The following is a 22,486-nucleotide window of genomic DNA, read 5'->3' as shown; positions in this document are numbered from 1 at the left end:
GATAGTGTAGAGAATATGGTAAATTAGTGGGTGTAAAAGAAAGCGATGCAGGGAGAAGCTGAGGAACAGACAAGAGTTTTTATATGTGATTAAAAGAGGAAGAGGCTGAGGGGACAGAGAAGACGGGGAGGAACATAATACACCTAGTAAATAAACATTGAGATGAAAGTAGGTGATAAAGGAATAGATAAAAAGTTACAAGGATGTCACAAGACCAATTTTAAAGAACAGATGTATCTGATATTTGTTCTGTTCACTACAATGGATACCATCACCATTTATCACAGTATAGCATCTGTCTACGGTTTTAAAATGTTACCCTGTCTTTGGAGGGTGGGTCAATTTTGCTGACTACTATCTTCTGTTGAACCTGTGCAAGTGTATAGGTATTGCTGATTCTACTTCATCTACTTGTTGATATATCAAAGTTTATCATCATGTGAGGATCGTTTACCTCTGACAATTATTTCCTTAGCTAAAATAACACTGCAAGGTTAACTACAAAAGATACAAGATTTTGTAGCTACAGAAACATCAAAGAACATTGTAATAGGTGCAACAAAGGGAGTGTTTAAGAAGATGTATTTGTATTTTAAGCATTGTATGAAATCTTTGAGGTATTGGTGTGAGGGGTTCTCTTGATCCAGATTTAGAAAATCTGTCTCATCTCTTGTTATGGGGATTGTACACCATGGTTCATTCTGTCTCATAAATGAATAACACAAAGTTAAACTGATTTTGGAAGATCCAACATAGTCTAGGATCAAGAAGAGACATAATTTGCAATTCACAACAAATCAAAAACATATTGACCTTTGCCTATTACAATGCTACATCTCTGAAGGGTGCTCGGTGGTAAACTATTAAGTGACGCTATTGGTGTATCAGGTGGTTGCTTCTGTAACTTCCCTTGTTAAATGCACAGCACAATGCCTGCCTAACTATAGCGCCAGCTGAAGACCAGTCCTTTATCACTCTGACACCAGGATAATTCTCTATGACTTGCACAGATGTGAAATAATTCTTTGGTTCTCTGCGACTGGGGGACATAGCAGGAAGGAAGGACAGAAAGGCAGAGAGCTTCCCAGTGGATGGGTCCTCTACCTTTCCTCCCATGGTGGGCATCAGTTAGACTGTGGAAAGGTACAGACCTTTGGGCTCACAATCTCTCTTGTATTTCTCAGTCTTTCCTGTTCTTTTCCTTTTCTTACCTTAGCTTTAATTCCTTTTTAAAATTTTTTTTAAAGCAAAAGCTTTTCAGGAGTTCTAATTAAGAGAATAGAGAGTAAAAAATGCTGCTCATTTTGGAGTACGAATACTAGTTTTAAGTCATCTTTTGTGTTATTTTAGTAGTTTTAATTTATGTTGAATTTGTTGGGGTGGAGAAAAAGGTTGTGGGTTCACTGTTCTTTTCAGCACTTCTTTATGATGCTAAAAACATGCTCAGCCTGAGCTATGTTAAATTAGTTTCCATGGAAGTCAATTAAATACTCTTAATTCCTTCTAAATTAACAAATAATGGAAAGAATGGAAATCCTGTCTTGGGCTTATTCTCTAGAAACTTGCATGAGCACTTACATTGTTTGTCTATGCATATATTTATTCTCACAAAAGGCCAGGTTGCGATGCCAGTATAACTAGAATGGATGAAAGTGAAAACAGCCAGCTTGCTTTAACAGGCTTTGCATTATTTGCAGAATTTATGCGGAACCCATGTGTGGATGCTGGGTTGATCCCTCCTTTGGTGCAGCTGTTAAACTGCAAAGATCAGGAAGTATTGCTTCAAACAGGACGTGCTCTGGGCAATATATGCTACGATAGCCGTGAGTGTTGAAATATGCCGTATTTAGTAGATGCTCTTTTAGGAGGGAGGGGAATGTTTTGGTGTTCTGTACATTGTGTACTGGGGGGTCATTTTCCTCTTTTCTTGATTTTTATTTACTACATGACTCTTCTGATTGTACGGGACAATTGAATGTCACACTTTTTTGTGTGTTTTTTTTAATCTTTCTGTCACTTTTGTGACAGAAAGATTAAAAAAACTTTCAATATTGTGATATATCTGGATCTAAGAATAGAAAATATTTGTGATCCTGGGTTTGTTCTTTTTTAAACATAATAAGCTAGTATTTTCAAAGAGCAGGTGCTACATAAACAGAGGCCTGAATAGTTAATTTTTCCTCAAACAGAATGTCTCAGAAGGGAACAGACAGTCAGAAGGGAATATTCATATTCTACCAGTTTCAAGGCTGTGCAGAGCTACATATGCGGCTGAAATGATGCCTGAGCTATGTTGCTGATTCTCAGAATTCTTATGCGGCCAATCAATTGCTCCAAGATTATATATTGGTATTTTTGGTAGTCAGGGGTTACTGGGGGGGCGGAGGTTGGTGAAGTTTTTTTAGACACAATAAATTTTGCACTGCCAAGCAATTCAGTTTTGAAACGCAATTTTGACTCCATGTGCTGATTACATGCATGGATATGTCATTTGCAAAACCAAGCCAGTGGTTGCAGTGTTTTGAAAATGAAGCCTCATTATTCCCTTAATTTAAATATTTTTATAGAAGCCAGTGCATGATAGATATAAATATGGTACAGAAGCAGAGACACTAGGAACATCTTTCTATGCACATGAAGGAATTAGAAGCCTATGGATGTCTGCAGATGGGAAGCGAGATGAAATTGTAAAAGCATTTTGTTACCTTGAGATTTAGTGCCTTGTTTCACATGGCAAGAAATTTTTTTTGTACTATGTGTTGCATTTACTCAAAGTTTTGTTGTTTGGAATACTGTGTGTTGAAAAAAAATGAATTATTAGTAGTCTTTCTCCTTGCTACTTTTTTTCATCCTAGTTTGGAAATTTACATTTTTATATTGTTTTAAATTGTCTTGCCTTTGACTTTGGGGAAGTTAATCAGGTTTTCCATGCTGGCATTTCCATTTACAGACAACTACTGCTTGAGGATGTTAATGTATAATTCTTTCATTTAGGATTTTCTTTAAGGTGACCAATCAACTGAACAGCTGCTTCACCATGGAAACTTCAAGTAGAAGCTGTTGAGCTTTCTATAACATTGTTTATTTACTATATTTTATTTCAGGGTCTTATGTGATATAAAGCTCACTCCCAGGTGGCACTGGTTTATTTCATATAAGTAAAATCTACATAACTATTCATGTCATTGTTGTTCAACCCACATTTTTTCATTAAATACAATAAGGACACATAAAAATGGTTTTGTAGTATCAGGTATGGTGGGCTACTGCTGACTGTTACAGTGCAGGATTTATCCAGTACAGAAAAGCTGTATTACACACCTTATGTTGCCCTTCTGTGGAGCAAAGCTGGCACTGATAAAATCTACAGTAGACAGTAATGTGATCTGTATGCCATGTGTTGCTGTGCTCCTGTGAGAGGACAGTCACTACCTTCCCTGTATATTTGAATAAGATTAATGAATATAGCATAATAAAATGTCACAACAATCAAGATTAGCGTCTTGGATTTGAGTGGAAGAGGCTATTTACAGTGCTTATTTATCACATCCATCCTCTCTGACTTTATTTTGTATGTTATCTTAATGTGTAACGATTATGTAGTTAGGTACCCTATACTAAATTCTTATTTAGGACAAATACTTTCAATATGCTTATTACTATTATTTTTCCCTAACAAAGAGCTTTAAAGTATAACAAAGACAAGGTGTGGAGGCCAATAGTACTAATAAAAAATGTTATGTATTGATAGTCTTTTTCTTTTCAATTGAGACAAAAGCAGCTGTTACCTTTCTGATAACTGGGACTCATATAGGAACTTGAAATACATCAGTAACTATATTTTACGAGATACGTGGCCGTTTTTTCACTTCTACTGCCCTTGTAATTATAACATGCAGTAATGAGGAAGGTCTTTAAGTCCGAAATCAATGTTAGACAGAAATTATGAAATCAAGCTCATATTGAATGTCTCATGGCAACATTTCTATTTACTGAAAGCCCCAATTATCCTGTACTTCATCCTGACAAGCATGCATCACTGTTTATTAACAGCTTGTGCGAAAAGGAGTTAATCAGGTCTCTATTTTCGAGAGAAGTCAGCAAGGCACAGGATGAAAGTTGTGGGGCGAATGGCTTTTCCTACAGGGAAGGCCCCTTAAAAGTGGCCTTGCAGAGGAGCAGGATTGCCTAAAATTTTTTTCTTGATTAAATGAAAGTGGCGGTGGTTTCTCAGAGTTCACGGATTCCAGAGTTCCACGGATTCCAGAGCAAGACCATTTCCACATAAATTCAGGAGGGGCTGCTCCTGGAACACGGCTGCTGTGGAAAGGTAATTCATTGCTAAGTCCCAGTGCTGGAAGAGGTTTAGTACCTTCCACAAGGTAAAAGGGAAATTACACACTTGCTCGCCAGAGCCCTTACTGAACAGATTTGTCTCTTCACAGAAAACACAAAATGAAAACCCGTAAACTTACTGACAGATTTTCTTCTCTATTAAGTTTGAGGTACACACGCACAGCATTATTGTCTGGGTCCTCATCAGCATTAAACCCCTAAAATAATACTGAATCACCTGTTTGAGCATAAAAGAAAATACAGAGAATTAAATGCATTTCATAAACAGGAAAAAATAGGTCAAATTTATCCCAAGCAGTCTTGAGAGCATCCTTTTTAAAGTATTTATGTTGTGAAGAGATCTGCTTTATATAAGCCTCTGAAGATCAAGAATACAGGCAAATGTAATTGCAAAGCAGAGCAGAAGGAAGCTTTGTTAGTACTGATGAGGCTTCTAGTCTCCCAGCCTTCCTCTTGTATGCAGAGATGAAAGAAACAATTGAGGCAGCCAAAAAGATTTTAAGTTAGAAGCAATGAATTTAACTAATCACAGTATGCAGACTGTTCCGTGCTGTCCTACAGTTTAAGAACAGATACATTACTGCATGTTGCTGTACAGCCTGTAATTGTTCTACATGCTTTATCTAGTAAATGCCACATACACCTCAGCCCCCAAATTTTCATTAAAGCAGAAAGTGCAAAGTGAAGAAATGGAGACGTGATCTTTCCTCTACCTCCTGCTTTCTCCCCCACTATATCTACAGCTTGTACCAAGTACAGCTGCTTGTACTTCCGTATCCCCAGACAACGGATTCCTCAGCCTCACTCAGGAACAGAATTTTGTTTGAACTATGTTTCTAGATGCAAAGCTCCTAGCCCACTCATTCCTTTTAACCACCAGTTATGTTTTTTTCGCTTATAATCAAAGCTAAATTCTTAGGCTTTGTCCAGTCAGAGCATAAACCTATCCTTCTAGCTGCTTCACCACTCTTTATCCGTGAATCAAACTATAGCTACTTTTCTACTGTCTTTCTTTACAGTCCCCCCCACCATTCTCCCCAGTGCTGTCTTTAGTACATTCATTTAGGGCTGTTACAGATGTACAGATGTTACAGATTAATAGGGCATACCTCCAAAATGCTTTTAAGTTCCCCCTGCACCTTGGTTTCACATGCAACACAAAGATTTCATCTCTGTTGTTTGGGAAAGGTTATGTTTAACATAACATGGTTCTTGCTACAAAAACCAATGTCTTAAGTCAGACCAAAATGGTTAATTCTGCTGTATATAAAGCCTAAAAATGATTTGCTACCATCAGCTCTGGCAGTTGGGATATTAAGTTGAAGAACAGCATTATCCAGTTTGCAGCTTGTGATCACTTCATGAACAACCTGATGTCTAGTACACGCCTCAGGTCTCTCTGCTGGCTTCTTTCCCAACAGACTGGGAAGGCTCCAGTGTATTGAATCATGTGGCAGATATTGAGTGCTTGTGAGACCCCAGTTTTCAAGTTAGATCTGCCTTCTTCCAAGACCCACATGAGAATGCATGAGAAAGACAAAAGTCTGTCTGTAACCGAGTCTCTGACCCATTCTGACACCCCACACACCAGTGCAGTTTGTGCAGATGAAAGATCAGGCCAACCAGATAACTTTTAGTCAACAATTTTAATGGAAGATGATGCTATATTATTATAGTAGTATTTTCTAACCAGATAATAGCCTCACAATATTTTTTATCATTAAGTTTGTTACACATTTCAGTTTTGAACTAGTTGATTGACAAACTATTTTCCTGTGGTTTTATATAGCATAAAGCACACTATAGAAGCTACCATAATTATAAGGGGAAGTGAAAGGCTAAGATGTTTAGAGCCTAATTCAGTAGCCATACAAACTAGAAGGAGTCATTCTGATTGACTTCAGTTGAGATTAGATTAGACTTTTACCCATTAGAAAATAATACCTTCTTGCTGTTTAGAGCATCCACGTATTCTGAAAGCTGTGAAAGGGAAATAAGCTCCCCATATATCTTGTAAGCGAAATGAAAAATTTCCCATTCTGTCCTTTCATAATACTCGTATTAATAGTAGTGCTTAGAGAACTCCTCAGGGAATCTCAAAGCTATTGTTTTTTGCACCCATCAACCCATCATGGTGGTTTTGAAACCACCAACCTGGGTACGTGTTCTCACCAACCATACTTCATGATATAAGCAGCTGTAGAATTGGAAAGAAACTAAAAACACCAACTCATTCTATAAAGGCTCTCCTCTGACAGCTGCTTATCTACCTTTTTCTGCAGGAAATTTACTGCATCCTTTTCTCACTTCCCAAGCTGTACATTTCTTTGTCTTACTTGTATTGATGGCAAGATGCCTTGCTGAATTTCAGCAATGTGGCCTTTCACATAGACCCGGATCTCTCTTGATCCCAGCCTTAATACCAGACCATGAACATTATACCACTTCTTGTTAAAAAGATCTTACAGGTGCTATAAATTCTGTGTACTCACCTCTCCGTCCTATAAGGGCGTAGAGACCTCTTGCAGAGATCTGCTAAGAAAGGCTAAGTACAAAAATAAGAAACTACTCAATTGTACAGTTTCATACATCTCCTCTCAGGAGACGAGGTTAATTTCAGGATCTAAAGCAGAAAAACAGACGCTTAAGAATTAAACATACTGTAAAGAAGTCAAATGCGGTTTTCTTCAAAAAATTGCATAACCTTTTTAGTACCATATGGAAAATCAGCAGAATCCTAGAACACAACTGGTGTTGATAATGGCACACTACTGGCTAATCATTTTAATGAAGGTCACCCTGATTCATGCAGCCAGGCAGCATCTTACCAGTCTTTCACTTTTCATTGTACTAGATCCTACCAAATGCAAATGCCACCTACTAATCTGTTTCCCAAGTAATATCATGAAATTGAGACCAGAGGCTTTAACTTGTTGCTTGAAAACGGATTGTTTAGAACAGCTTACAGAGAATTAAAATTCTAGTTTTTAATTGTACAGTAAGTGTTTTACTTTTAGATCTGTCCTCTCCATGGCATGTCAGTCTTAGAAAACTATAGCATTTTTAAGTTAGAAGTCCTTGATAACATAGTATTTTTTCCAAGCCTCTGTAGCACAAGTATTGCATCAGCTAGAAACTAAGCATACCATATGCGTGCCAACACATACTTTCACAGTAATATTTAGTACTTATCAGCAATTAATCATGAATGTTCTTAGGAAGCTGTTAAACAATATTATTCTAGTTTACTTATTTTATAGCTGACCTAAATGGAATCAGAATGATGAGGAAATCTTCCTAAAGCATCAGAAAGAGCCATTCAAGAGGTGATATAAAAACATGAATTCTCATTCTCAGGCTATTACTCTTTTTAAAATTTACATTCTAAGTTTTAACTCTACTGAAACAAGTGGCAAAATTCTTGTGACTTAAGCCAAAACTTAACAGAAGCCCACATGGGGGGGAAAAAGAAAAAAAAAAGTAAAAAAAAGAACCAAACCCAGATTGCCATAGATTTGCAACTTTTCCCTTCTTTAAGATGAAGGTATGAGGCCTGATTTTCTGTTTGTTTTAAAGAGTAAAGGTATGATAAATCCTGCTTATTTTCTGTAGTGCAAATATTTTTCTTCTTTGTTTTTTTTTTCTAGGAAGATTATTTGAATGAGCAGAATAAGTAGAACAGAATTCTGCCAGTACAGGTACAAAGAAAATAAAATCTAAGAAACAAAACAGTTTTTTTTTTTTTCTGATTCCTTACTTTCTCCCCCTCTAGCATTTAATTTAGAGTCTGTGAAGTTTGTATATTGCTCATATTCCAACAGGCTTGGAGACACCTGCTTAATTTACAGTCAAAATAGAAACCACAGGCAACAAGGAAATAAAAAAAAATTTAAAAAAAAAAAAAAAAAAAAAGAGATGGAAGGTGTTTCCAGGGTCTTAAAGGTCATGAGCAGGCTTGGAAAGAAATCCTCCTTTATTCACTAGATCTTGCTGCTACCCTAAAAGCAAGTTAAGGATCCAAACTTTGGTTAAGGACTGAGCTATTTCTTCATACTTCAAAGCTAAACAAAGTAGGACAGGCAAAAACTTGGGATACCCCTAATATTTATGAAGAATAAAAAAAAAAAAAAAATCCTTATCAGGAAGAAAAGCATTTAGAATTTCAGTAACAGTAAGTGAACAACACAAGATATGTAACTCACTCTTCTCCTTTCAATTCAACCTCCTTTTTCATGTCTTTTTTCACTTGCCTTTTAAGATATTTGAAATTGTTCGTATTTATAGATAACTGCACAGTCACGTGTTGCTTTCAAGCCCTTCAGAAAACAAAGCTTGTTGGTTGAGTGTCTAGACACGGCCAAAGTGTCTGGCTTGTTCTACTTTATTTAGAAAAGTAGGCATTACATGACTAGAAATATCAACTGTCACTAAATCAGCAATGGTAGAAAACATCAACTGAATTACCATGAACAACAGAGGAAAGAATCTGTTAGCATCTTGCTAAGCATTGCTTTTGTATAATTGGGAAGTAAGTGTTTATTAATTTTGTTTGTTAAGCTTGCAGCCATCGCTCTTCTCCTTTTAACTTTGTTTTAATACAGTCTAATTTTATAATCGTAGCTTCTTAAATAATAACGCACGATATAATTTTGTTGTACTTTCAGATCCACGCAGATTTTTGCAACGCTGTGTGCACCATGCATATATTGCCCAGGCCAAGCCTTTTAGTTATTTCCATGGTAGCTACACAGGCATCTGGTTTTATACAGCATCTCATACAGTGTCATAACAGCGCAGAATTAACATACAACATGCAAACCACTTAAATTCAGTTACATTTGTTGCGTTCAAATCTAAGCAATACTGTGCAACTCTCAGAAACAGAAATTAGACATTACTGGCAAAGAACTATATTAGTAAAATCTACCCCTTAATGCACCGAAGCTCTTGAACGTCTCAGCCAGGGGACCAGGACTCTGTTGAGTTAGAGGGTTTTTATAATACTGTTTGTACACAAAATAATCAAGAGCCAGTGCCCACCAGAGGAAGTTGCAGCCTAAGTATTTGATAAAAGACAGGGAGGAAAGTGTTAGGTAAAGCTACAGATAATAGCAAGACAGTTAACATTAGCAATAGCAAAGCTGTGTGTCTGTCACATGAGGTGTCAGTGCATATGAACAAAGTTGGTCTTTGAGCCTCCTTGATCCTGAGACTGCTGTGTGTCTGGTTCATCGTCCACCCAGCAGAACAGCCTGAAGAGTCAGGGTGGATGCCTTGAATACCTTATCTACATCATCATTCGTGTTTCCCTGGAAAAAGAGTCACTTACCTGAGACAGTGTCCACTTTCTCAAACACACCTTGGTACCACCTGCCCTCTTGAGCACCGGTTGTTCTGCAGTCGTAGTGCATTGCCAGTTGCCTTCTAGTCAAATCAGCGGGGCTGCCTTCTGCTAAGGAGGTAAAATATTTCCTAAACCAAAACACTTTGCTAGTCTTTCTCAGGCTGTATCCTACAACCTTTTAGATACAAGGGTCTTCTACAGGTCAACTCCTCTGTGCAGGCTGCGCAGTAACAGGCAATGGCCTGCACGCTGCTGCTTGGAGTTGTTTTAGGTGGCCAGGTCCTCTCACTCCCCGTAGGCTTCGTGATTTGGGGCAAGGATAGCACTCACCCCAAACCAAAGACTCACCCCAGCTTTGCCTAGATCCTTGATACTTTCTCACTTCTCTGAATAATTTTCCTTCTTCCTAGGGCCTATAGTAGGATCCTCAAATATGCTTTATGGCAGGGTTTTTTTGGTTTGGTTTCATTTTTTGCTTCTTGGACTTTTCCCAACGTACTCCAAATCCCCATGGGTTACACACTTTCTGAGACTGCTCCTCTGGCTGCTTTGGTAGAGAACCACAGCTCCCCTGAGCTCCTCCAGCCAGCAGCAGCACTCACGCAATACCAGGCTAAGCCTCTCGTCAAGCTTCTTTCAGCAGCACCCAGCAGAATGCCCCTGTTCTGCACTGGACTGTGATCATGCCATGGTCAGTTCACACCCTAGTTCTGGGAGAGTTTGAAGCCAAGAGACAACATTGGACTCAAGGTCTGGGAGTAAAAATTCTAAATTAATTGCTGTGTGCAGGTTTATTGTGTTAATAGCATGAGATGCTATAAATGCCTATTTACCAGTATAGAAAAATTCCCTGATGTTTTACTGTATAATTGGATTCCATGATTTATTTCATGCTGTATGAAATAATAAGCATAGGCTGGCTTCAGCTCTGACGTATGCTCTCATAAACCTAGAGTAATTTGTTTGACTGCAATGGAATTACTAAGGAGTTGCACAGAGTTATAAAATCAACAGAAGAATCTGCTCTAAGCATATTGCACGTGAAAAAGAAGGCAGAGGGAAGTGCTACATTCAACTTTGAGGGCCTTTACCTGACTTTTATATATCTAGTAGAACCTTTTCATGCTGGTTGGCTTCTTTATTTTCAAATAGAATTCAGTAGTGGAAATAACTACACTTTAAAACGAAAATCTCCTTGGAATCCAGAATGAATCACCTGGCAATACTAAGACTAGTAGTATTTTATGTCTTGTTGCTGATAAAAACATTTCTGCTGTTATATTGAAACCTCAGGTGCACTAGTAGAATTTGACTGGAAGTGAAGTATTAAAAAGTCTTGAACAGTAAACTCATGACTGTTCTTTTGTCTAAAAATCAGAAACACTTGGTTTTTCTCGTATGTATCTGTCATATGACATAAGAGGAATATGAAAAATAAGCAAATTTTATTGGAATTAAATTGTGGAATTGAATTTGGCTTGAATTTGACTGCTGCCTCAGCATAACATTAGGGAGATTGTGATACTGACACATTTACCTGTCCCTTTAAATGTTCTGTCAAACTCCTGACTGTAGACAAAAGAAATCCCATGATAACCATGAGAGAGATTAGGGCTTGTTGGCATTGATATCCTATGGTCCACATATTGAACATATTATAAGGAGTCTATCAAGAATACCCATAGATCTCCCTTTGGATACAACATTTGAAAATTGTATTTGTTAGAATAAACCAGCTGCGTTAGAGGGCCAGTTCGCTGCTGCATCAGCTGTCATTAGCCAGTACATATGCTGGCAACAGTTTTATCCAAGATAAATGCTACATATTTTCAGTCCTTAAAGGCAGTATACTAAAAGACGGTGTTCTGTTAGCTTTTGTACTTTACTGTTTACATAGTTACTGTTTTAGCAATAATTTCTAAAAGAATAATTTATGAGACAATACCCTCAATGCAGCTGGAGTTAGGGCTAAGGAGAGCTGCCAGCAATTTAAGATGAACTGATCACAAGATTGTTCTGTTTATCTCTGAACCAAGCATGACTAATGCAAGATTATTTTTTCTTCATAAAGCAAAAAATTTAAGGCTATATTGATTGATTTTAATCAATAAGCAAATAAACCAAAACTGTACTTCTGGTAATCAGAGTCTTGTAATTTGTGAAGGAATTAAATAAAGGGAAAGGAAATTTCAGTACAAGATAGAGCAATTAAAAAAAAATCTCTCAAATTATTAAAATAGAAATCTCAAAATACAGTATTGCTCTGTCCTGTCCCTTGCAGACGAGTGCAGAAAAGACATGGAAAAAGCAGCAAACAATAATACTGCAATATAATTACATGAAGCTTACCTTCCTTGAAAAAAAAATGTAATGCAATGCTGCTCTGTGTTCTGTAACATGGTTATAGTCTGTAGTTTTGCAGTCAAAGAATTGACAGGGTCCAGAATCCAGTGATTTAAAAGCATACACAAACAGATTCAAGATAAAAAGTGGAGTCAAATGTTAAAACTGAATGACAGAATTGCATTAGAAGTTTTATCTTTGCAGTGTTCAGACAGGAAAAAAAAAGGTACACTCCCAGTTTATATAAGCAGCAATATTTTTCCTAATGCCTACATAGATAGCATGGTTTACACTAGCTAAAGGTTTGCCTCTAACAGTGTTTTTTTGAGTATTTTCTCTCTCTATTTTCTTAATAAGAAGAGAGAAAACATGTTAGCAGGACCTTTCTTCCTTTGGAGTTGTACTTCTGCTGTTTTTTCCCCATGTATGGTCATAATTTTCTGTATGTCAGATCATAATTTCCTCTGCAGCAGTTTGATATCAAGGAAGATTATGACTTCAGGTGGAAAAATAATCAGCAGGAGCAGATAAATGCCTCAGTACAAAAACCATGCAAAGAGGACCCAATTAAAAAATAGAGGAAAATAAAAATAGAACACATAGAAAGAATTCTTCCACTCTCCCACCTTGGGCTACTGTAGATTAGTTCATCTTTAAAAATAAAAATAATAATAAAAAAGTTCTCCATAAAGCACTGGTGTAACCTCAGCGATGTTTTGGCCAAAAAGAATGCAGGATTGGAGCCAAATGCAGTAAAGATGAAGCACTTAAAGTAGAACGGCAGTATGTCATCTAAATTATTTGATCATTACAAACAATTGCAGAGTAAAAGAATTTTAAAGGAAATGCTGTATTTTTTCAATGTCACCAAAAGCTGCTGTCTTGGCAGTTTGGTTTATGCAAATCAGGGAACCTTGATCATACAAATCATCCTTTCCCTCACTGACTTGCACCATTTGTACCAGTGCAACTGTTTACACCAGTAAACTTTTGTAGAACGTGAATCGGGGAAAGGACTATTCAGGTTTCCAGTTGCAAGACAAAACCAGAACATTTCAAAGTACAACTCTTAAATTTGAAGCCCAAAAGATCATTCTTAAGAAATGCTGTCAAATAGTTTTCTAGCTGATTATCTGATAAATTGGTATATATATATTTTACTGGGTCATTAATTAACTAGCTATGATGCCTATGCTACCTAATTTTTTACCAGCCTGGGCGTTTACTCACCATATACACACTTAAATAACAGTGTGCATCTTTGCAGGACCAGGATCATTTCTGAAGTACAAATGACTTCTAAACTGCAGTTTAAATATTTAGAGATGACGAAGAGGAAAGTTTGGAATAATGGAGGAACCAGACCAATATATTTTAAAACTTAATTAAAAATGAGGTAAAACACAAGTTTTTAGACCTGTCTTAAACTGCTGGTTTTTTGTTGTGAAGACACAGCTGTATATCCTAATAGAACATTAACAAGAATTTTTTTGTCCCAATCTGTATGAGATGCACCTGCTTCTTTAATGTCACTTGGATTGGCAGAGCTTAAACAATATATTAAGAAAGGGCCCAGTATGAAAACAAAGCTAGTTTAAGGTTTGGATTAAAGACCACTAGGTGAGCTATTTGCAAAAATATTTTCTGATATCTGCCTATACTGTGGCACAGCCCTTTGCCTGATGTAATTATATTTCCAGAAATAATAAGCTTACAGTGGTGACAAAAATCCAAGTACTGGTGCATGTATTTTAGAAATAATTCATTGGCTGTATATAGCTTATGCTTTACATTGTTTTCATACTTTACTCTGTCACTTTAATTCTTTTTTCCTGTTAACTTTTTATGACTTAGTGGTTTCTTTTAGGGTTTAGTAAACTGGGGAAGAAAACTCAAGGGAAAACGATGGAAACACATCTTGGGAAAAGCAAACTGAAACTGCTCTAAGTGCTACGTTTTGAAGACCTACCAATCATGCACTACAAAAAAATTTAGTCTGAGTTGGGCATCCATTGGAGCAGGCATGGCTGAGCCACGGGAAATTTGACAAGACTCTGTTCATAGGGGGAGTGTGAGCTGTCACAGTAATTTGATAATCCACATTGAAACCCAGTTTTGCATAAAATTCCTGTGCATAAGTCACCTTAGAGAGAGAGAGACTGTAGTAATTCTTAGAGATGGTTGCGTTGCATAGGGCTAAAGAACATTGGGGAAGCAATAACTCATTCTCTAATAGGTCTTACTGTATATTTTGTAGGAAAAAAAAAATCCCTCTGGTCTCCTGGGATGTTGTCATTCTGGCATCTTTAAACAGTATTACATATATATTAAAAAAAAGCTATACAACAGCATTGCCCTTTTTGAGCTCTAGTGAAGCATTTTTAAGCTGAAATGGGAATGCTCTCATTAAACTGTTCAATCACGGATCTCTTAGGAATAGCAAATGTTTATTTAAAAAGGTCACAGGAAAAATTTCAACACAGCTTCTGGGAGGCTGAAGCACGTTAAGTGTGGGAGTTCATAGAGCTGCTGAACTGCAAGGTAATAGCTGGATTGAGAACAAGACACGGCAACATGCTGTGGTCTTGTTTTGACTGTAAATGATTTGGAGTTCAGTGAGTATTCTTGTGTGCAAAATCTGTTTCTTAGCGACAGAGCAGGGAGAAGCGAGTCAGTAATAAGTACACGGAGCATTCTGAATCAGAAAGACACTTTTCGCTTGGGCATGCAACGCAGTGTCATAGCCTGAGCTTGGAGTGGGTAGTCGGGATCTTCAGAATTTTCCTCCTACGTTTGGTACAGGATTCTCTGTGGCCCTGCACTAATGAGCTGAGTTAATCCTCTTGGGCATAAGAAGGCAGCACCAGGAGATCCTAATTATAGCACTAGCCCAGGTCTGTTCTTCACCCAGCTGCATAGGGCAGAGAAGCAGCTACACAGGGTGAGCTCTAGCATGGGAAAGAAGCGGAGCAACAAACTCAATGAAGGCATTTTTTTACGAATCTACCAGCCTATGTAGTCACATCAAAGTCTGGCACTTATAGCCTGCTGCCTACTTGGGCAGGATCCTGATGTTCATTTTACACTACCTTTTTGAGTATACTATAGAGATTGAGAGACATTTCCCGGAGCGAGTTTTGTTTCTGAATCTTTCTGCCTTACTTGTGCTACCTAACAAAAATATTGTGTGGATAAGAATTTTGTCATGTATTTGAAGCAAGAAACTATTTGTACTTAAAAGTACAGCAGTTTTTGACATATAACTTCTTTGACAAAGCTGAGAGAATGGAAGTAAAAGTATATATAAGTTAGATTTTCATTTGTTGTAAAGTACTGTTCACACAATTATTTTCAGTGGAGTTGTGCCAAATTCCATCCAGGTAAGGAACTTGGCTTGTAACTGTTTTTTGGTTTTTTGTAACCCTTGCTTCCAAACCGTCACCTCACTCTACCTTTATATTATTCATTGCTTACATATTTTATATGCAGTTACATGTCAAGAGATGGGAACAAGCTTGACACCTGATTCTTATCTCCAGCTTGATTTTATCACAGTTTTAGTTTGTTGATTCCAATTGCATTATAGTAATTTGAGGACCACATTCAGTCCATCTGATCCAGAATCAGTGATTCAGTTTCATTTTGCATACCCGTTTTGACTCACAAAACAGGTGTGTCAAATACAAAATCATGCATTTGCATAACTTTTATAATAAAAAATACAAGAATATATAAAAAAACGGATGCTGGTATATTCCAGCCAAATTTGGGTTTTTTTTTTCCTGCTGGTTTGGTAGACGTAAGCACTGAATCCGAACATCTGGCTATATTGTCTTTCTATAGTTTGGTGTAGGACTTCCTTTCATTTCAGCATTATGCCTACATTTATCACTGCATCAAGAATGTGAGAAATTTATTTCTTTTATATTCCTCCTTTTTTTAATAGTCATTCCTTGACACAGAATCTTATCTTGAATTTGTTTGAGTGTAAATAGATTCCAGTTTCTCCTTTTTCAAAATGGAATGTACATACATGCAGTGAAACACAGTCCCCTGATGTCCTGATTCCGTCCAGGGTTGAGACAGTCATGGCAGTGACATTTTTGCTCTGTTGCATTGATCTCAGTCATTCTGCAAAACACTTATCACTTTGGTAATAAATTTAACAGTTAAGATCCACCAAGAATTACCTTTCCTCCTTCAGCTCCACTCACCAAATTATCTGAAGTCCCTCTATGTAACCCTCATATCTATGTATATTTATGAATCTCTTATAGGTGTATATTCAATACTTACAAGACTTTTTATATATAGTATGTAAGGGGTATATATGCCTCCTAAATAATATTAACAAGAATCGGCAGATTTAGAAACTTCTTTTTGCAGAACTCTGGAATACTTTATAATGGAAGATCATATTATAAATACGGACAACATTGGTTTTCATACTGAATACATTGCAGACTGAGGAAAACTTGGTAGCGTGATCTCTGCGTATGATGGGGAGAGAGAGGAGTGACAATAACAAGGGAAAGAGGAGACTTGCTTTGGGGCCATTAAGAAATTGAGGAGAGGGATTTTTTTTTCTTATTTTGCAAAACTTTTGCTTTAGTAATTTCCCCCCCCCGGGTTTTGTTTTCATCCAGATTTTCCAGTTGATTCCAACTGTAACTCACTTGGAAACCTCTCTTATCGGAAGCCCTGGAATTTAGGTTATTGACTGTTGTCTGTTGCTGATGGCCTGCTGGGAAAGGAAGTGGTATTGCTGATTACTGTAATAGAAGGCCAATTTTTCCTTTATTCCTACACTGATACATCAAATCTGATTTGTTATACAGAAAGGGTTCCATAAAAAGATTATGCTGTGTTACTTACGAAACCTCAGAACATCATTGTAGCCTATTATAGATGCAGAGCAAATTTTTCTTTTGGCCATACAAAAAGAATCTGATAGTGGTATTAAATTTCAGGTATAGAACTACAAAGAACATGCTGTGTGGCAGAGTGAGTGCATGAACAACGTTTGTGACTGGGAAGCAGTACCTGTATCTGCTTTGTCTGTTTTATTCCCCCTTTCATTTTTAAGTAACCTAAGCAATTTATTTTCTCTGTTTTAATTTCTTGATCTGCATAACAACAAGAGTAATTTACCTGGTCCACAAGGCTTGGTAAAGTGCTCAGAACCTCCCCTGTGCAAAACCCAATGTATATTCGGAATATTATTTATCGACTCCAGCAGCTCTGCCTCAAACACTGAATTTCTTTACAAAAGTATTAGTGCCAGGTGGTTAATCCCTTTTGTTGTAGGTGTTTTCACTTTCCTAACTCTGTTGCAATAAAGGCTGGCCCTCAAGCATATCTCTAGATGAATTTGACAACACTGGAGGAATGACTTCACTCTGTTTAAAAACTTCATTTTGTATGATTACTGTTATGTTTGGGACTCTACCTTGGGTTTTGGTTTCATTTTTTTTTTAATTTAACTCTTTGTTTTACAGATGAGGGCAGGAACGCAGTTGACCGTGCAGGTGGTGCACATATTGTAGTAGACCATATAAGGTCACTGTGCAGTAAAACAGATCCAGCCAGTGAGAAGCTCTTGACTGTCTTTTGTGGCATGCTGATGAACTATAGCAATGAGAATGGTAAACAACACCGAAAATTTGCTTTATGTCTACCAGGAGAACAACCCCATCAAAGAAAGAAAAAAAATAAGTGAAAGTCAACTGTAGGTTTACATTGTGGATACTAACGCTAAGTTATTCTGAGAAGATCAAGTACCTCAATTTACATAGAGAATTTTCTGTTTCACTAAAGTTATGTTCCCAAAAATACTAGATATCTTCCTGATGCAATTCCATATAGCATATCATATAAAGATTTCAACTCAACATCTGGAATTTACTTTGTTTAAAAGCAATACATGGAGATGTATCGTATACCTTAGGAAAAAAAAATAGATTTACAGAAATAAAGTAGAAGTCCTCTCTTTTTCATTTAGTATCAAACACCACCATAAGACTAATTTGTTGCAGGCATGCAGCGTTGTCTTGTTGACAATTTGAGGGTATATATGCTAAACAGTTTTCCTTAATCATTTGTCTCCTTGCAAAACGCATATAAAACCACGTTACTTTCTTCTAAGATAAATGGGGAATAATTTATGTGTATGTTCAACGCTCTTCTGTGCCTACAAATTATAAGTTTATGTTCTTTATCTCATTAAATGTAGATGTTTAGGGGCTGGGACAAAAACACAAAGTAGTATCTTAAGTGAGAAACCCTTGACCAAGGAGGGTAAGAAAATAGTGTTCTACACTAGTTGTACAAATGTATGCTTCTGCACACAAGCATGGTAGTATGCCAAAGCATATTTTAAAGCATTCACGCATTTCCAAGTTTTTCAAAATTTGAATCTCTAGGAAAATTGGGATAAATGAGGAAAGCTAGATAGAGGCTGTTCTCCTGACTTGTAATGGCACAGATTGCAAGTGTAGTTAGCTAATCACATTGTTTCTTTGATCATACCAATTTCCTGAATTGTAGTGTTTTATCTTAGGAAGAAATAGCTTTTTTATTAGCTGCTCACCATTTCCTTAGAGTTAACACTTGCTGCAACTCACTTTCCAAATCTTTGTCCCCGAAACTCTTCTACTTTTCAGGATGGTCCATAGGCTTAATTATTTTTTTTTACCTTTACTGTATAAATTTTTAATTTCTGCTTTATAATATCTTCTAATATAGTTCCCTTATGTGTTTTCTGTGCCATCTCCCTGGAGCTCTCGCTCTTCGTTTTTCTTATCCACCTCCAAACATCACTGTGTATGTGTCTCATCACTTCTCTTGTTCTTACGTTCTTTTTTCTCCTCTTGTCCTAGAATTGTCTAAGAATACTTCTTTACAGTACCTCTTCCTTCTTCTCCAAATAGCAGCTTTCTAGTTCCTTTATTTCATATAGTTTTCAGGAACTGTTTTGCTTGATGTCTGCATGAATGTCACATTTTATTGCATTCCAGTGTTAACTCCATATTTTCTTTATTTGTTAAAATATTTGGAGCAGATAGATATTCTCACTTCTAAGCTACCAGAATCCTCTGGATTAATTAAGACTAATGAGCATCCAGTATATTTGGTAGCTCAATACAGACCAGTCCAAAAGCGCTGTGTAGAGATACTATATCAGTTTGGCTTCAGTGACCAAGCTCCCAGCAGGTCTTCCCTAGGAAAACTAATTATGAGATAAATCTCTCAAAAAAGCAGCTTCTGAACAATTTAAGCGTTATGAACATTGAATAAATGACTCATTCCTTCTAGTAAGATAGCTTATTCTGATGCAATCAATAAAGCAGTCGCGTAGTTCAGTGACAACTAGGAGGATTCACTAGCTGCTCTGTACTCTGCTAAATTACACCTTTCATCTCACACAAACTGGGGAATTGACGCAATATTCACAGGAGCCACTAAAGCAACGTCAGAAGTGAGAAACACAGGAGTATTCCCAACTCCTGGATTTGGCTACACACCACCATCCTGTCCTACTGTCACATCAAGGAGGATCACTGAGAGCTTAGCAAACCCTCACCTTACCCCACATACTTGGTGGTCTCCATGAGAAAGGACCTTTTGGTAGGGACCTAGCTCCTGTTTGGCCCAGTATCCACAGGTACGCTGTGTAAAACTCGTGTCCTGTAGTTCCATTGTAAATTTGCCCGCTCACTGGGGCAACCACTGAACTAAACCCCAAATAATGTGCCAAATCAATATTAATAAAAAAGAAAAGTAGAGGATTAAATCTTTAGGAGAAGACTCAGTGACTATACTTGCAGCATGTGCCTGGAGAGCCAGGTAGTTGGCCTGTTTTGCCATTTTTAAGAGCCACGAGTACAACTGGACCATAGTTCTGAACTACTCTAAAAATATCATGTGCAGACTGTTGTAAATTTTCAGAACAGCCAATGTCAGATATGAGCTGAAGACAACCATTGCTTCCACACATTGCAGCATTAGGTGGATAATATTCTAAGTAAGTGTAACATGAAGTTACACTTCTTAGTTACATCTAAGTAAGTGTTAAACGTGAAAACTCAGATTGTCCTGACAGTTAATTGTGCTCACAGATTAGCAGATACTATTTTTTGGATTTACTTGCAAAGCTTGATCCCACATTACTTACAAAGATGATAAACACTATATTGGTTTTGCTGAAGGATGAGGAGTATGGGATTGCAGCCTAGAGACCCAGATTGCTTTGTCAGTAGTTATGGAAACAAATTGGACAAAAGTGAAAGAAAAAATATTGCAAATATAAGAAGGAAGTGTTTCAGTCTTTGAAATAGCACTTCTGCCTTCTCTTTTCTTGTTTCTGTAGTGTTTTCCTGCTTAGCATGCAATGTTACAAAAACTACAGGTGGGGACTTTGAAGATTTCTTTACAGCTTCTAGTGACTCGCACTCTTTTAAGTTGTGCTAACTATCCAGATAAGGATGATTACAGCACTGTGAACACCCTAATATTTTCTAATCCTTAGCATTTTATGAACAAAGAGTATGTAAATTGTTTTATTTGATTCTAAACAGTCGTCATTCCCAGTCAACTAATTGCCCTCTTTTCCCAATAGCTGCTACTTTATTTTAATAGCTATCAACTACCTTATTTTTTTTAATGAGACTCGTTCTTGAGTACTTAAAGTTTTCAAGTTACCATTATCACACATGAGTTTTACAAAAATGGCAGCTAAAGAGCAGCTACAAGTAATATTTTCTTTTCCTAAACAGAGTAAATTAATGGAGCATTCTTGCATCTCATCCTGATTCTGGACACCCGGCTTGCAATTGTAACTCCATTCATAACACTGTTGTCTAAGCTTTAAAACTAAAGATTCCCGTTACAAGGTTCTTGTGCCATCTGCTTGTGTTCAGGAATTATTTTCGCGTGCTGTCTCTCAATTCTCCCTTTGCCTCCTTGGTATCTTATCATTTCATTAGTCACTACAATGTTAACAGAACAAACAGCTTTGGCATCTCTTGCAGTTCTTTTAAGCTTACAAAAAAGAAAGTGTCAATTTTTAATCGCGTTGCTAGAAATCAGAGGGTTTTTCTGATGGGACGTATCCCTTTGCCTTCAGCCCAGATTATCTTGACCCTCTCTGTCATAATTGTATTTTACTGCCCAAAATTCAATCAAACACAAATAGCTCATCCCTGCTTTCCCTTATTAGTTCTTAAAATGCAAAGTTGCAGGTATGGCTAGGAATGAAACAAACGTGTCACACATGTTTGTCAATGTTTCTGCTCATAGCTTAATCCCAAAAGACAAAAAAAGTCTTGACAAAAACCTATAATAATTCTTTCTTTGTCAAGCTATGCAAACTTCATTTTGGGTACAGAGCACCTGTGCTTAAAGCTGCTGTTTTGGCACCTTTCAGTGAGTTCAGCATGTTGTGCTTCTCCCATTCTGAAGACTCTTATCATTACATAGAGTCTATGTGTAGCTATGAATCTGCTTAAGAGCAAGAGGCAAAGCAGGCTTGGATAAATAGTGAAAAACTAATAACTAATCTAATAAAACTAATAATCATATGCAAACACTCACATAAAAGAGTTAGTGACATGAGTAGTTATTTTGCAGGGCTCATAATCCCGTGAGTGAAGACTGTTCATAAGTTAATGAGATCAGTCTATAAGGTAGCTAATTGTCTCTTGAGATTTATTAAACAAGCCACGAAAGCATTTTTAAGGAAATGCAGAAATGATGGAAGACCTAGGCCAATTGGCTTATTAGGTAGTCAAATTGGAGACCAGAAGTTAACTGGGTACATTACGCATGTGTGAAAGTATACATATGTTTACATATGGGGGTATGTATGTAGATAAAAATAATTATGTTAATAGATTGCTTCCTCATCTCATTTCATATTAAACTTCAGTCTGTCAAGGTTGTCTTTCCTTCAGTGCCTTTGTAAAATGTAACATTCTGATGTTAAAGCATACAACTGCCAAGCCTCTCATTCTCACAAACCTCTTAGCGGCTGGAATGAACGTTGGGGACTGATTTGCACTGTTTACCATCTGCAGAAGCTATGGGAATACACAAGAAATGAAGGGAGATCTATGGCACCATTATTATGGTCTAACAGCAATATTTCAGTAATGCTTCCTTCTAAGACTTACCTTTCTTAATTTTCATGTTTGGCGTGGGTTTTGTTTCATTTACATCACAGCTAAAGATGTCTAGCATGCTTTCAAGACCTAAATATACAAATGCAAAGTAACCTAAAGCACGTAAAAGCAGATAAAAAGTATGTTTCTTATGATAGCGAGATAATCAATACAATCACTTATATGTTATATGATGATTTAACATAGCTGTGGGGATTGCAAGCAGGTTTCTCTAGGGTAGGAAATCATGCCACCAATTTGTACAAAGCAAATTTTCCTTTGGCAT

At 37.0% G+C, this 22,486-nt stretch overlaps 1 protein-coding gene across 1 annotated transcript in view; it reads left to right on the top strand.

Annotated features, from left to right (window-relative positions):
- Nucleotides 1-22,486, top strand: part of RAP1GDS1 (Rap1 GTPase-GDP dissociation stimulator 1) — a 101,719-nt gene that overhangs the window by 57,244 nt on the left and 21,989 nt on the right. Inside the window, exons 4-5 of the mRNA XM_082482495.1 lie at nt 1,698-1,823; nt 17,542-17,688. Coding sequence (XP_082338621.1) covers nt 1,698-1,823; nt 17,542-17,688 — 273 coding nt within the window. The remainder of the gene's footprint in view (nt 1-1,697; nt 1,824-17,541; nt 17,689-22,486) is intronic.

Source organism: Vanellus vanellus (assembly GCF_965231255.1).
Source record: "Vanellus vanellus genome assembly, chromosome: 4".
In the NCBI taxonomy this organism is placed as follows: domain Eukaryota; kingdom Metazoa; phylum Chordata; class Aves; order Charadriiformes; family Charadriidae; genus Vanellus; species Vanellus vanellus.
Note: the sequence above shows the minus strand (reverse complement) of the source record. Positions and strands in the feature narration are given on the sequence as shown.